At 41.6% G+C, this 11,942-nt stretch overlaps 1 protein-coding gene across 1 annotated transcript; it reads left to right on the forward strand.

The window, feature by feature from the left end:
• Positions 1–3,463: 3,463 nt before the first annotated feature.
• Positions 3,464–7,486, forward strand: LOC103073208 (putative protein LRRC37A5P; the record flags this gene model as incomplete). Its single annotated transcript, XM_082930944.1, is given in 4 exon segments — positions 3,464–3,920; positions 3,953–4,182; positions 4,606–4,734; positions 7,415–7,486. Coding segments are annotated over 4 exon segments (888 nt in total), but the record flags the coding sequence as incomplete, so codon positions are not given.
• Between the last annotated feature and the right edge of the window lie 4,456 nt (positions 7,487–11,942).

Below are 11,942 nucleotides of genomic sequence, written 5' to 3' on the forward strand. Positions count from 1 at the left end.
TCAGATGGCTTCCTTTGCCCTGATACAGTTCTGGGTGGGACTTCCCAATAAGGTTTGGGGAAAGAGAGGAGGGAAGGGTAGCTCTGCAACGTTGGTGCCACCCAGAGCTGGGTTCTAAAAGAGACTTCGTGATCTAGAGAGTAGACATTAACTGTATGATTTGGTGGGAAGAGTGGGTGGTGTGTGTGTGTGTGTGTGTGTGTGTGTGTGTGTGTGTGCGCGCGCGCGCGCGCGCATGAACACATGCATGATGGAGAGAGATGGACACAAAGGAGGATGTGAAAAGAAGGTATAAATGAAAACAGAGCAGAAATCAACATCCCTAAATTCATCCCTAAATTAAATAAGAATTAGGATGTTTAGGTGGCACCATTACCCAGCTTTCCTCCACATATGTAGTACATAGTTGTAGTTATTTTGCATTTTTAACCTTTTCATTTTTCAGAAATCGCAGTGAAAATTAGAAATCGCAGTGAAAATTATTTCAGTGAAAATTATTTGACTGAATTACATAAGGACTCATTTGAAGGCTTGCTATCCCTCCGATATTTGTAAGTTAATCATATTTATTTATGAGTTCTTTTCTATAAAGTAGATTATCTATAAAGTACTTAAGGGGTTCAAGTTAGATAATCTCTTCAATTTCTTCTAGCAATAAAATTCTACAGCTCTGTAAGTCTGTGTAGGGCCCCAGCCCATCACTAGCCCTTAAATATCTCCTATTCATTTTTAACTTTTTAATTATATAGACAAGGTATAGATAGAAAAATACCCTTTAGTTGTAGAGGAAAAGTGGTAATGAGGTCTGAGCAATTATAGACTCCTAGGTTGTTATATAAGTGTTCATATACTCTCCATCTGTATTTATATTTTGTTTATGACCTATGGATCGAATGTGGCCCGCTGTCCGTTTTTATACAGCCCATAAGTTAAGTGATTTTTAAAGGGCTGTAAATGAGAAAAAAAGAAACGAAGAAAAATATGTGACAGAGACTGTATGTGGCCTGCAAAACCTAAAATATTTACTTATCTAAAATATTTACTTATCTGGCCTTTACAGCAAAGGTTTGAAAAAGTTGGTTTAGTGAAATGAGAGGAATTAACGTTAACCTCAAATTGTAACCTACAGGACGAAAAATATAGAACACTTACATTAATATTAACTCATAACTTTGATAATTTAATCTAAATAATAAAAGTGATATTATCAGTACACTAAATTACATACTGCCTTATACCTCAGAGGGAAATCTAGGAGACGTGGAATCAACATTATTCCCATTCAACTTCTTTTTTCGAATACACCAGATGGAGATATGCCGTAAGGCCTTTTGAAAAACAGTACAAGGAGTCTTTCTGTTAAACCTGAACCCAAGAATTCAACTAATAAACACAAATTGAGGAAACTCCATTTTCTGGAACATTTGTTAGATGCAGAAACTCAAGAAAACATTGATGAGGTTAAAAAGGAAGAAAAACCTGCCACGTGTACACGTTCCAACCTTTTAAGTGCCATGTTTAAACGCTACATCTTTCCAAAGAAACTGCAAGCTGCCCAACCACAGAAAGACAGCCTAGCAACGATTGAGAGTACAGAGAAAAGCTGCTGAGAGTGAACGGGTCCTAAAGGCCTAAGGGGCATACAGAAAATGCACCTCAAAGCAGTGGGTGATGAGAGTGTCAGGAGGAAACAGAATGCCCAGCCATCTGTGGCGAACACTGCTGAAGAAAGAAGGCTCAGGAGGCCATCACCAAGAAACCTGAAACAGCTTCTCATGGTTAGCTGGTTAGCTGGGTGTAAGCCCAGTTTGAATTCTGGAAAGTATGTCCTGAGAGCCATTTATTTTTTTTTCAAATGAGGAAACTAAGGTACAAAGAGGCCAAGAGACTTGTTTAACTCATATATATGAAACTCATATATATGAAACTCTCTGCTTTCCATAGTACATGGGCAATAAAAGGCACCAAGCAAAAACGTTCAAATTAACATTGTCATGGAATCCCACTGATGCCTCTCGCTACCTGTCTTGTGGTTCAGAAATCCAGTTTCACACAGTTCACACATTTTAATTAATGAAGGTGTTGAGGCTGTGTCTGGAGCTGGATTAGCAATTCCTGCAGATGCCTATCTTTAGCGGCCTCCTTCCTTTCCCTTATTAGTTTGCTGATGCCTATGTTGGGGAGAGAGCACCAAGGGTCACTTTTCCTTTTGCCAGCACAAGGGAGAGCAGGCTCATGACATCCAGGAGGTTTTAATACAAACTCTTAAACTCACCACCTTTCCTAAACATCCTATAACACCAAGAGAATTATGTAGGCAACACAGGAAAATACATGTGGAAATAAATATAAATAAATAAATAAATAAATAAATAAATAAATCATAGTTTGAAAATTAATGAATTCATTCAAAAACATTCACTGAGTGCCATGCCCACTGTGTGTCAGCACTGTACTAACTGCTGGGGAAACAAAGAAGCATAGGGCAGGGACTTTTTCCCCAAGCAGCTTTCATACTGGAAGGAGAAAGATGGATGTCAGGCTTCATGAATGAGCAGCTAGACTTTAATAATAAAAGTGATATTATCAGTACACTAAATTACATACTGCCTTATACCTCAGAGGGAAATCTAGGAGACGTGGAATCAACGTTATTCCCATTCAACTTCTTTTTTCGAATACACCAGATGGAGATATGCCGTAAGGCCTTTTGAAAAACAGTACAAGGAGTCTTTCTGTTAAACCTGAACCCAAGAATTCAACTAATAAACACAAATTGAGGAAACTCCATTTTCTGGAACATTTGTTAGATGCAGAAACTCAAGAAAACATTGATGAGGTTAAAAAGGAAGAAAAACCTGCCACGTGTACACGTTCCAACCTTTTAAGTGCCATGTTTAAACGCTACATCTTTCCAAAGAAACTGCAAGCTGCCCAACCACAGAAAGACAGCCTAGCAACGATTGAGAGTACAGAGAAAAGCTGCTGAGAGTGAACGGGTCCTAAAGGCCTAAGGGGCATACAGAAAATGCACCTCAAAGCAGTGGGTGATGAGAGTGTCAGGAGGAAACAGAATGCCCAGCCATCTGTGGCGAACACTGCTGAAGAAAGAAGGCTCAGGAGGCCATCACCAAGAAACCTGAAACAGCTTCTCATGGTGCAGAGGCCCAGGAAGCTGGTGGGAAACTCCTCCAATGCAGTCTTCATTCATAAAGGAACACAAGGCAGCAGGCTCCTCTTCCCGGAAACAGCACTTCAAGGGCAGGCGTTCTGCCTCCATCCCTCCAAAATCCCCATCTGAGGTTAAATGCGAAGGATAGCGTTAGAAATATTAAGGAATTCGAATTAATCTCACATTCTGGAAAAATAATACATCTTCCATAAAATTAGGTCTCATCGGGTCCACAGAAAACCCAGAGGCAAAAGGAGTTGAAAGTTCAGAAAGAAAACTTCACTCAATACAATGATGCTTGCAAGTCCTCCGTTCTCTGTACTGAGGAGTCTCATAAATTCCCCTCCACGAGAGGCTGTTTCATCTCCAGGAGAAGTGACTTCTCAGGAAAAGCCTTTTGCAGAATTATTTTCTCTTTCAGACCCTTCTACAGAAAACAATACTGCACAAGATGTTTCTGAAGAAATTGTTTCTACAGGAAACTCTACTCTGCCAGGAGGAACCGGCCCTGGAAACTCTACCCATAGGAACGTCTCCACTGCACATTCTGCTGTTGCTGCAGACAACAGTATGCCAACTGTTCAACACACCAACGAAACACAATGGGAGTACCACAACACGGGCACTGAATTATCGTCTAAGCCCACAGGCTTCACTTTCCCAGGGCTCACATCCCCAGGTGATCAAGTTGAAACTCAGCTAAACCAGCAGCTACGGTCCCTCATCCCCAACAATGACGTGCGAAGGCTCATTTCTCATGTTATCCAGACTTTAAAGATGTCATTTCTCATGTTATCCAGACTTTAAAGATGAACTGCTGAGAAACCCACTTGCAGCTGGCCTGTGCCAACCTCATCTCTAGAACAGGCCTCCTGATGAAGCTTCTCAGCAAGCAGCAAGAAGTACATGTGTCCAAAGCGGAATGGTATACGGACGAGTGGAAAGCTGACAACTGTATCAGTGAGAGCACAGAAGCCCAGAGTGAGCAGAAAGGGCAGGAGTCAAGTGAGGTGAGGATAACCCCTGGCACATGGCACCTGGACTTTTACTCAGTTTAGGATGCGCCATTAACGTGCCCCAGCGGGAATACCACGGGTTCCTAGTCTGTATCTTATCTTCAGCCATGAAACGGGCTAAGGCAGTGATCTCCCACTTTGCTCATTTAGACAGTGTGCCGCTCTTGCTAGGGAAGACGAGAAAAGGCATAACACAAGATAAATAAGGTGTAGATAAATAAATTGTAGAAGAAAATGCTAATGATAAGATTAACAACATTAAATTTGGCTTGTTCTTATACAAGCTACTCGCCTGAAAGGATTGGGTTTTATAGTAGTTTAAGAATAGTTAGCTATCGTTTAGAATAGCTTTAAGAATAGTAAGTTTTCATCCCTTCTATCTCCTTGTTTTTAAAAAGTTGTTATTTATATTTTTAGCTCACAAAAGAAGTTCCAGGATATGGCTATAACAACAAACTCATCTTGGCAATATCCAACAAACTCATCTTGGCAATATCCGTAACTGGAGTAGTGACGATTTCAATTGCAATTCTCTGTCTCATTGAGGTAAGGAAAATAATTAATTCAGATTCAGAACCCACAAACTGAGAATCAAATCCACCTTTCCACCTACTACTACTTGATTCCTCTCTTTAGTCATAAGGACTTACATTAACTTTGTTCTTTTACTGAAAAGTATATTCCTAGGATTTTTTGTGGGTTTTTTTTTTTTTTTTGGCTGTGTTGGGGCTTCATTGCCGTGCACGGGCTTCCCACTGAGGTGGCTTCTCTCGTTGTGGAGTACGGGCTCTTGGCGCGTAGGCTCAGGAGTTGTGGCGCACGGACTTAGTTGCTCCGCAGCATGTGAGACCTTCCCAGACCAGGGATCGAACCCGTGTCCCCTGCACTGGCAGGCGGATCCTTAATCACTGCGCCACCAGGGAATTCCCCACAGGACTTTTAAAGGAACTCCACTCCCAGGAAATCTCTATGGAATTGGATTCATGATAACAAGCCATTGGACTATTTTGACAAGTTAAGTTTATAAGAATGCCAGAGTTGACATGATAGTAAAAAGGACATGCCTAAAAGATAAAAGTGTGATCTTTTCAATTCCTTAGGTTTACTTAGCATCTTTCTTCTCCAGTGTATTAGGAATTGTGTAGATAGGTTCCATTAAACCACCGCAAGTAAAATCCTGCAGCAGGCTACCCTAAAGTATGTCATAGCCTGTTTACCTTTTGTTCAGTTACACAATGGTTTATTACCTTTCCCCACAGGCAGCTGCTAACATTAAAAGAGTGGTTTTAATAAGCTGACAATCTTAATTCTACCCTACGAATCCAACCTACTTTATTTACCTTTTCTCTTCTAAGATGGCAGCCCTCCATTCCAGCCAAAGCAGCTCCTCACTAACCATACCCATTCCTACTTTTGTCTGTGCCTTTGCCCATCTAAAATTCCTTTATTTTGCTTTGCCTGGGGAAGTCCTATGAATCTCTGAAAAGCCAACTCAAGTTCAGATATCTTTCTTCGTAAAGCCTTCCCTGAAGGGCCATATTCCCTCCCCTCAGAACTCACAAAAGTGGTAAGCAGTTTTTTAAAAGGCAGCCCCCCAAGAGAGAAACACCAAAGTTAGCACATCATGGAGCTGAGCAGATGCATAAAGACCAATGGCTTGCAGGCCTATCAGACTTGAAAATAATGCTTAGGTTTCTGCCAGATACTTTTATTTTCTTTTCCTACTTCTAAGAGTTTTTATTAGGAATGATCTGTTGAACGTTATCGCCGGCTGCATGCAAGACCTAAGATCTGTTGAACGTTATCGCCGGCTGCATGCAAGACCTAAGTTAGGTACTGTGGAAGAGTCAAAGGATTTTTCAACAGGGTAGATAAGATTTAAAGTACAAAGGAATGAATTGGAAATAGTTGTAATGGATAATCAGGATCATGTTTTCTTTCAAAACAGACTTACTCTTATAGAAACACAAAAGAGGAAGATAAAAAAAGCAGCAGAAGGTAAATATTGGTCTCTGAAAGCAGATTACAACTAGAGGAGAACTTAGAACTCATCTATTTCCATTTCCTCACCAAAGGCAGGAAGAATGCTTAATTACCCTAATGGTTTACCCTAATATCAGCAGAATTAGCTCCCCACCCCAAGCTGAGTTAAAACAGGACTGGCACAGATTTATCTGCTTTCACTAGTCCTTTAAGGGAAGAGGGTGGACAGGGAGAGGATTTGGCTGTACCTGTTCCGGCTGGCCTGACGCCTGGTTCCTAGGCATCAGGCCAGGCCAGAGGCCTTCTAGGAGGCTCTGGGGTTGGGAGGGCCACATGGTTGGGGATTTAGGGGCTGGCCTCACTCCAAGCTGACGGAAGGTAGAACATATGAGTCCCTTCTGTAAAGTGGCAAGAAAACTTCCCTTCTCATCCTACTGTTTTTCAGGCCCCTACTCTCTATTCCCTTTAGACAGTAGTTTGTCTCTTCCTTTTATAATAAGGAACTGGAGAGAGAAAGGGAAAATGTCTTGCCCCATGGTCATACTGCTAGTGATTATCAAAAAGAAGAGCGTTCCTTTCTACTGAGGCCTTCTCTACTGATCGCACTGTGCTTGGGCTGTGAGCTACGTTTTATGTCACAATTCAGTAGACACATCCTATATGATTTTTTTTTTCTATTTCTATTCTATTTGTATTCAAAAAGAGTATTTTGTGCTTCCCTGCTGGTCATGGCCTTTAAAATGATTCCACAATTCACTGACACCTCAGTGACAGCCTGCAGTGTGAAAGTCAGAGAGCTATAGATAACTTTGCTCGTTGGGTTCTTGTTTACTTATAGGATAGAGCAGCCAGGAAAATAAAAGCACCTCTCCTCACACCCACACCCCCAGCAAATGCTGCATGTGCGACTAAGTCCGAAGCGGACTGGTGTGAAGCGCGTCTAGAGAGTAACGTGTTTCTGCCCAGCGCCCACCGCACGAGGGCACTTGGCCAAGGGTCAGGAAAGGTGAATGGGGCTGGGTATGCTGGCACGTTGGAGGGCTCAAGGTCAGCGATGCTCGGGGGTCGCGTGGTGCTTCTGCTGGGCCCGGACAAGGGGCTGCTCTGAGCCCACTGGGAGCCCCTCATAAGGAGGTAGTAAATAGTTTGGCAAAAACCTGAAATAAAGTGGCAGCACTGAGTAATTGTGGGCTTCCCGGTAGGCGATCAGGTTGATTTCATGTTGCCGCTGTTGGGCCTGAAGGCGGTGCTTGGCTCGGCGGTGGAGGCACACGCAGCAGCAGCTCAGGATGATGATGATGGTCCACCAGAGTTGGTACCCACGCAGGTTTCCTTATCCTGTGGGGGTTCAGGCCTGGCTGACAGGGGTCTGCGCCTGGAGGAGCAGGAGCACCATGCCACCCAGGAGCCTCCTCCTCTCCATCCGCCTCCTGCTCCTGCTCATCCGCCACGGCGCCCCGCCTCCTCTCACAAATTTTATTTTCTACTATTGGCTTCTCAGCATTGCTTGCAAAATACTTATTTTTCTCATATTAAAATATATAACTTCATAACCAACTCTAACCATGTGGTAAGGAATAATATTTATTTTATATACCAATAACAAGGGCCTGCAAGAAGAAGCAGGGCTGAAACTAGAATCCCTCGTGTAGCCAGTACTTCCACAAGAGGAAATGTGGGCAAAGGAGGATGAGTAGAAGGATGAAGAGGGGCTTCCCTCCCTTGTTTGCCCAGTATCATCCATCCCTGGGAACTGGAAAACATACCATCCTCAAGGGGCATAGATCATTAAGTCAAATGTGTACCCTGTCTTGGTAGGGGGTTAAGCTGGGGGAAAATTCCCATTGGGTGGGTTTTTTTTCTTTAAAAATAAATCCCTACCCTTGGATAACTAGCAGGGAGGTGCCAGAAGGTCAGGATAAAAAAGAACGTGTGAGAGCAACCATTGCCCAAGACGGCCCTCCTCAGGCCCTGGCCTCTCCTGACCCCACTGCGGGTCAGCTGTGTGCTGCTCGGCTCCCTCCAGCTCAGCCCAGCACCAAACCTACTCACGTCCTGCCACACCCAGCACAGGCCACGAGCTGCATGATTCCAAGTGATTCACTATATGAATAAGTTCTCATTTGCAGAGAGCACAGCATAGGATATGTGGCCATTAATGTTAATTCCCTTCCCCCTTCCATTCCTTTATCTTGTTCCATTATGTATGTGGATCAGTTACATTAGCTTAATAATGTAACCAAGAATCTGATTTTTAGCAAGGGGGTAGCTCTTAGAATCTTAGCGAGCTGGAACTCTGAATGAATGAATTAAAACAATGCAATTACACCACTAATTTTATCATCATTGATTAAAAATAAACATTAAAAAATTAAATTAAAAATTTATTATCCCGCAATTGAGACTCACCACAAGGTGTCACGTCCGTCAGGCATTCACTGTCACAATGCAGCTTGACTGTCTTCCAGGCAACCTCAATAGTATTTTTAAATTGGCAGAGGCAGCAGGCCATACGGCTAGGTAAGATCCTATAAATGGAAACACTGGTAATTAAATTTGGTTTCTTGAGTAGGTAGAAGGGGTAGTCCAAGGCCCCCACAGACCAGTGCAAAAAGGAGTTCTTGGGGCATATGGACTGGAGAACAGGATAGGTGCCGGTTGGCCAATTGCTGCTCTTGACTGTTGTAAATAAATATATAGGAGGAGAGAGGTGCCCAACAGAAGGATTAGGATGGCAGTAGGTATGGTATTCCTAGAAAAAAGGGAATAGGGATTAGAACTGGGTGACACTGATCTGTAATTTGATTCAGAAGTATCTCCTTCCAACCCGAAAGCCTCACTTTGGGTTGAGAGTACACAGGAAGAAAGCAGACTTCTAAGAAGAGTCTGAATAAGGCCACACCTTCTGGAGTCCCTTTATCAGTTCCTATATGTCAGTAGTAATGTATTAGAAATTATTCTGGTAATAAAAAAGCATCGTGTGGTTAAACAATAATAGAAATCACATTGGTCAAATCTGGACAAAAGGAACATTCCAAAGCATAACATTATCAATATAATAAGGTATAATATAGTTAATTTAGAAAAAAGCACATGAGTTCATAATGATACTCAAGATGAAAAGTGGGGGGAGCTCTTCTTTATAGAATAGTGTCAGCTAATAAATGCAAAAGGAATGATAGATTAGGAAAGTGTCATTTTGCAACTATCAATATAATAATCGATTCAGACAAGGATTATCATTGATGCACAGTTGGGTGAAGAGTTGTTAGAAAGTAGGATCTTCACTGATCCCAAAGTATCACCCAACATATTATTTATCAATTACCAAGGGGAAAAATAATTTTACAATGAAGAGATATGGAAGACACCCCCTTAATCAAGGGATCAAACTTAGCCCTGGGCCACCTGAAGTGATGAAGTATGAAGAATACATCACCTATATAGTATTCTTCCCCCAAATGTTTACTTTGAATGAAATGAGGAAACAGACAAATCCAGATTGTGGGGCAATTTACAAGACAACTGGCTTAGACTCTTTAAAAATGCCAATGTCATAAAAGACCAAAAAAGAAAATAGCAGGGAAATATTCTAGATTAAAGGAAACAAAGATATGACATGCAATGACTAATCTTTAATTGGATGCTGTATCAAAACAAAACAGACTTAAAGAATGTTATTGGCTTCTGGCCAAGATGAAGTAACAAGGAGCAATTTAACCTCCCACCTGAAACAATGAGAACATATGAAACAACAGTTTTCAAGAAACTGCACCTCAGGCAATACAGTTCAGTGATCCACAGGAGATGGAAAATAAATGAAGTGATACCTATAATAGCCCTAACTTACTTCTCTGAGAAAGTTTCCAGGTCGTGGTACAGGGAAGAGAAGTCCAGGCCGAGACTGGTGGACTCCCTGACTGAGGAAATGGAGCTGAGAGACTGGGAAAACCAAGGTAACTAGAGTTCACAAAGCAGAGTATCAGAGAGAAAAGAAGTGCACAGACAAAGAGCTCTGGAGATATGCAGAGGGATCTCTTGAGAATTCAACACAGTATTGGTCAGTACATTTGTGTGAGGAATTACTTGATGCCAGGAAAAGAACCACATGAAAGGATTAATAATAAGAATAACTGGATATCACACAGGGTTGTAGGAATAGTACCTGTTCCTACAAGTCAGACTGGAAAACCTCATGATACTCAGAAAGGACTTGTCTCAGTAGTTGCAAATAATGAGCTCCAGACTAAAGGCTACTTGGACTCCTACCCAGCGAATCTTAAAAGCTAGACTTAAAAGAATAAAATTGTTTTGAGTAACTGAATTTCACACAAAACAAAGCCCAAGCATTTTACAGGAATATAAATATATATAGCACACAATAAACTAAAACTCACAATATCTGGAATCATCTGAAAATTGCCAAACATGCAAAGAAGTAGGAAAATATGACCCATACTGAGGAGAAAACGCAATCAATTAAAACTAACCCATAATCTATGCAGATGTTAGAATTGGCAGAAAAGAATATTTAAAAAGTTATTATACATGAAGGAAGGTTATTATAACTATTTCATATGTTAAAAAACCCAGACTAGGGCTTCCCTGGTGGCGCAGGGTTTGAGAGACCACCTGCCGATGCACGGGACACGGGTTCGTGCCCCAGTCCAGGAAGATCCCACATGCCGCGGAGCAGTTTGGCCCATGAGACATGGCCACTGAGCCTGCACGTCCAGAGCCTGTGCTCCGCAATGGGAGAGGCCACAACAGTGAGAGGCCCATGTACCGCAAAAAAAAAAAAAAAAAGAACAAAGCCCAGACTAAATACTGAAAATCTTAAGTACAGGCATGGAAATGCAAAACAGATCCAAATTGAGCTTCTAGAGATTAAAAACAATGTCTAAATGAAAAAGACATTGAACGAGGTTAATGGCAGAAGAGACACCGCAGAAGATAGGGTCAGTGAACATTAAACCATAGTAATAGAAACTATCCAAAATTAAACAAAAAGAGTAACAAAACAAAACAACAACAAAAATGAATAGAGCATCAGCGAATTGTGCAACAACTGCAAGTGGTCTAGTACATGTGTACTTAGAGTCCATGAAGGAGAGGAGAAATACATTTGAAGAAATAATACCCAAAATTTTTCCACACTGGTAAACACTATATACCCACAAAGTCAAGAATATCAGTGAACTTTAAGCATAAGAAATATGGACAAAACTACACCAAGGCACAAAAAATAATCAAATTGCTCAAAACCAGCAATAAAGAGAAAAATTTAAAAGCAGAATTCTTGTTGGAAACAATGTAAACGAGAACTCAGTGGAATAACATCTTTAAAGTAGTGACTTGAATTCTATCAAGCTAGAATTCTATACCCACGTCTGTCAAAACAAAAGCAAAATAAAGACTATCTCAGACATACAAAAGCTGAAAGAATTCATTCCTAGTAGACTTTCCCTATAAGAAATGTTAAAAGAAGTATTTTTAAGCAGAAGGAAAATGACACCAGATTGGAATATGGAGCTACACAAAAGATTAAAAATACTGGAATTGGGAGTTCCCTGGTGGTTCATTGGTTAAAAATCTGCTTGTCAATGCAGGTGACACGGGTTCGATCCCTGGTCCAGGAAGATCCCACATGCCGTGGAGCAACTAAGCCCGTATGCCACAACTACTGAGCCTGCACTCTAGAGCCTGTGTGCCACAACTACTGAAGCCCATGCACCTAGAGCCTGTGCTCTGCAACAAGAGAAGCCATCCAA

The sequence above is a fragment of the Lipotes vexillifer genome, unplaced genomic scaffold (assembly GCF_000442215.2).
Source record: "Lipotes vexillifer unplaced genomic scaffold, Lipotes_vexillifer_v1.1 scaffold4474, whole genome shotgun sequence".
Classification (NCBI taxonomy): Eukaryota; Metazoa; Chordata; class Mammalia; order Artiodactyla; family Lipotidae; genus Lipotes; species Lipotes vexillifer.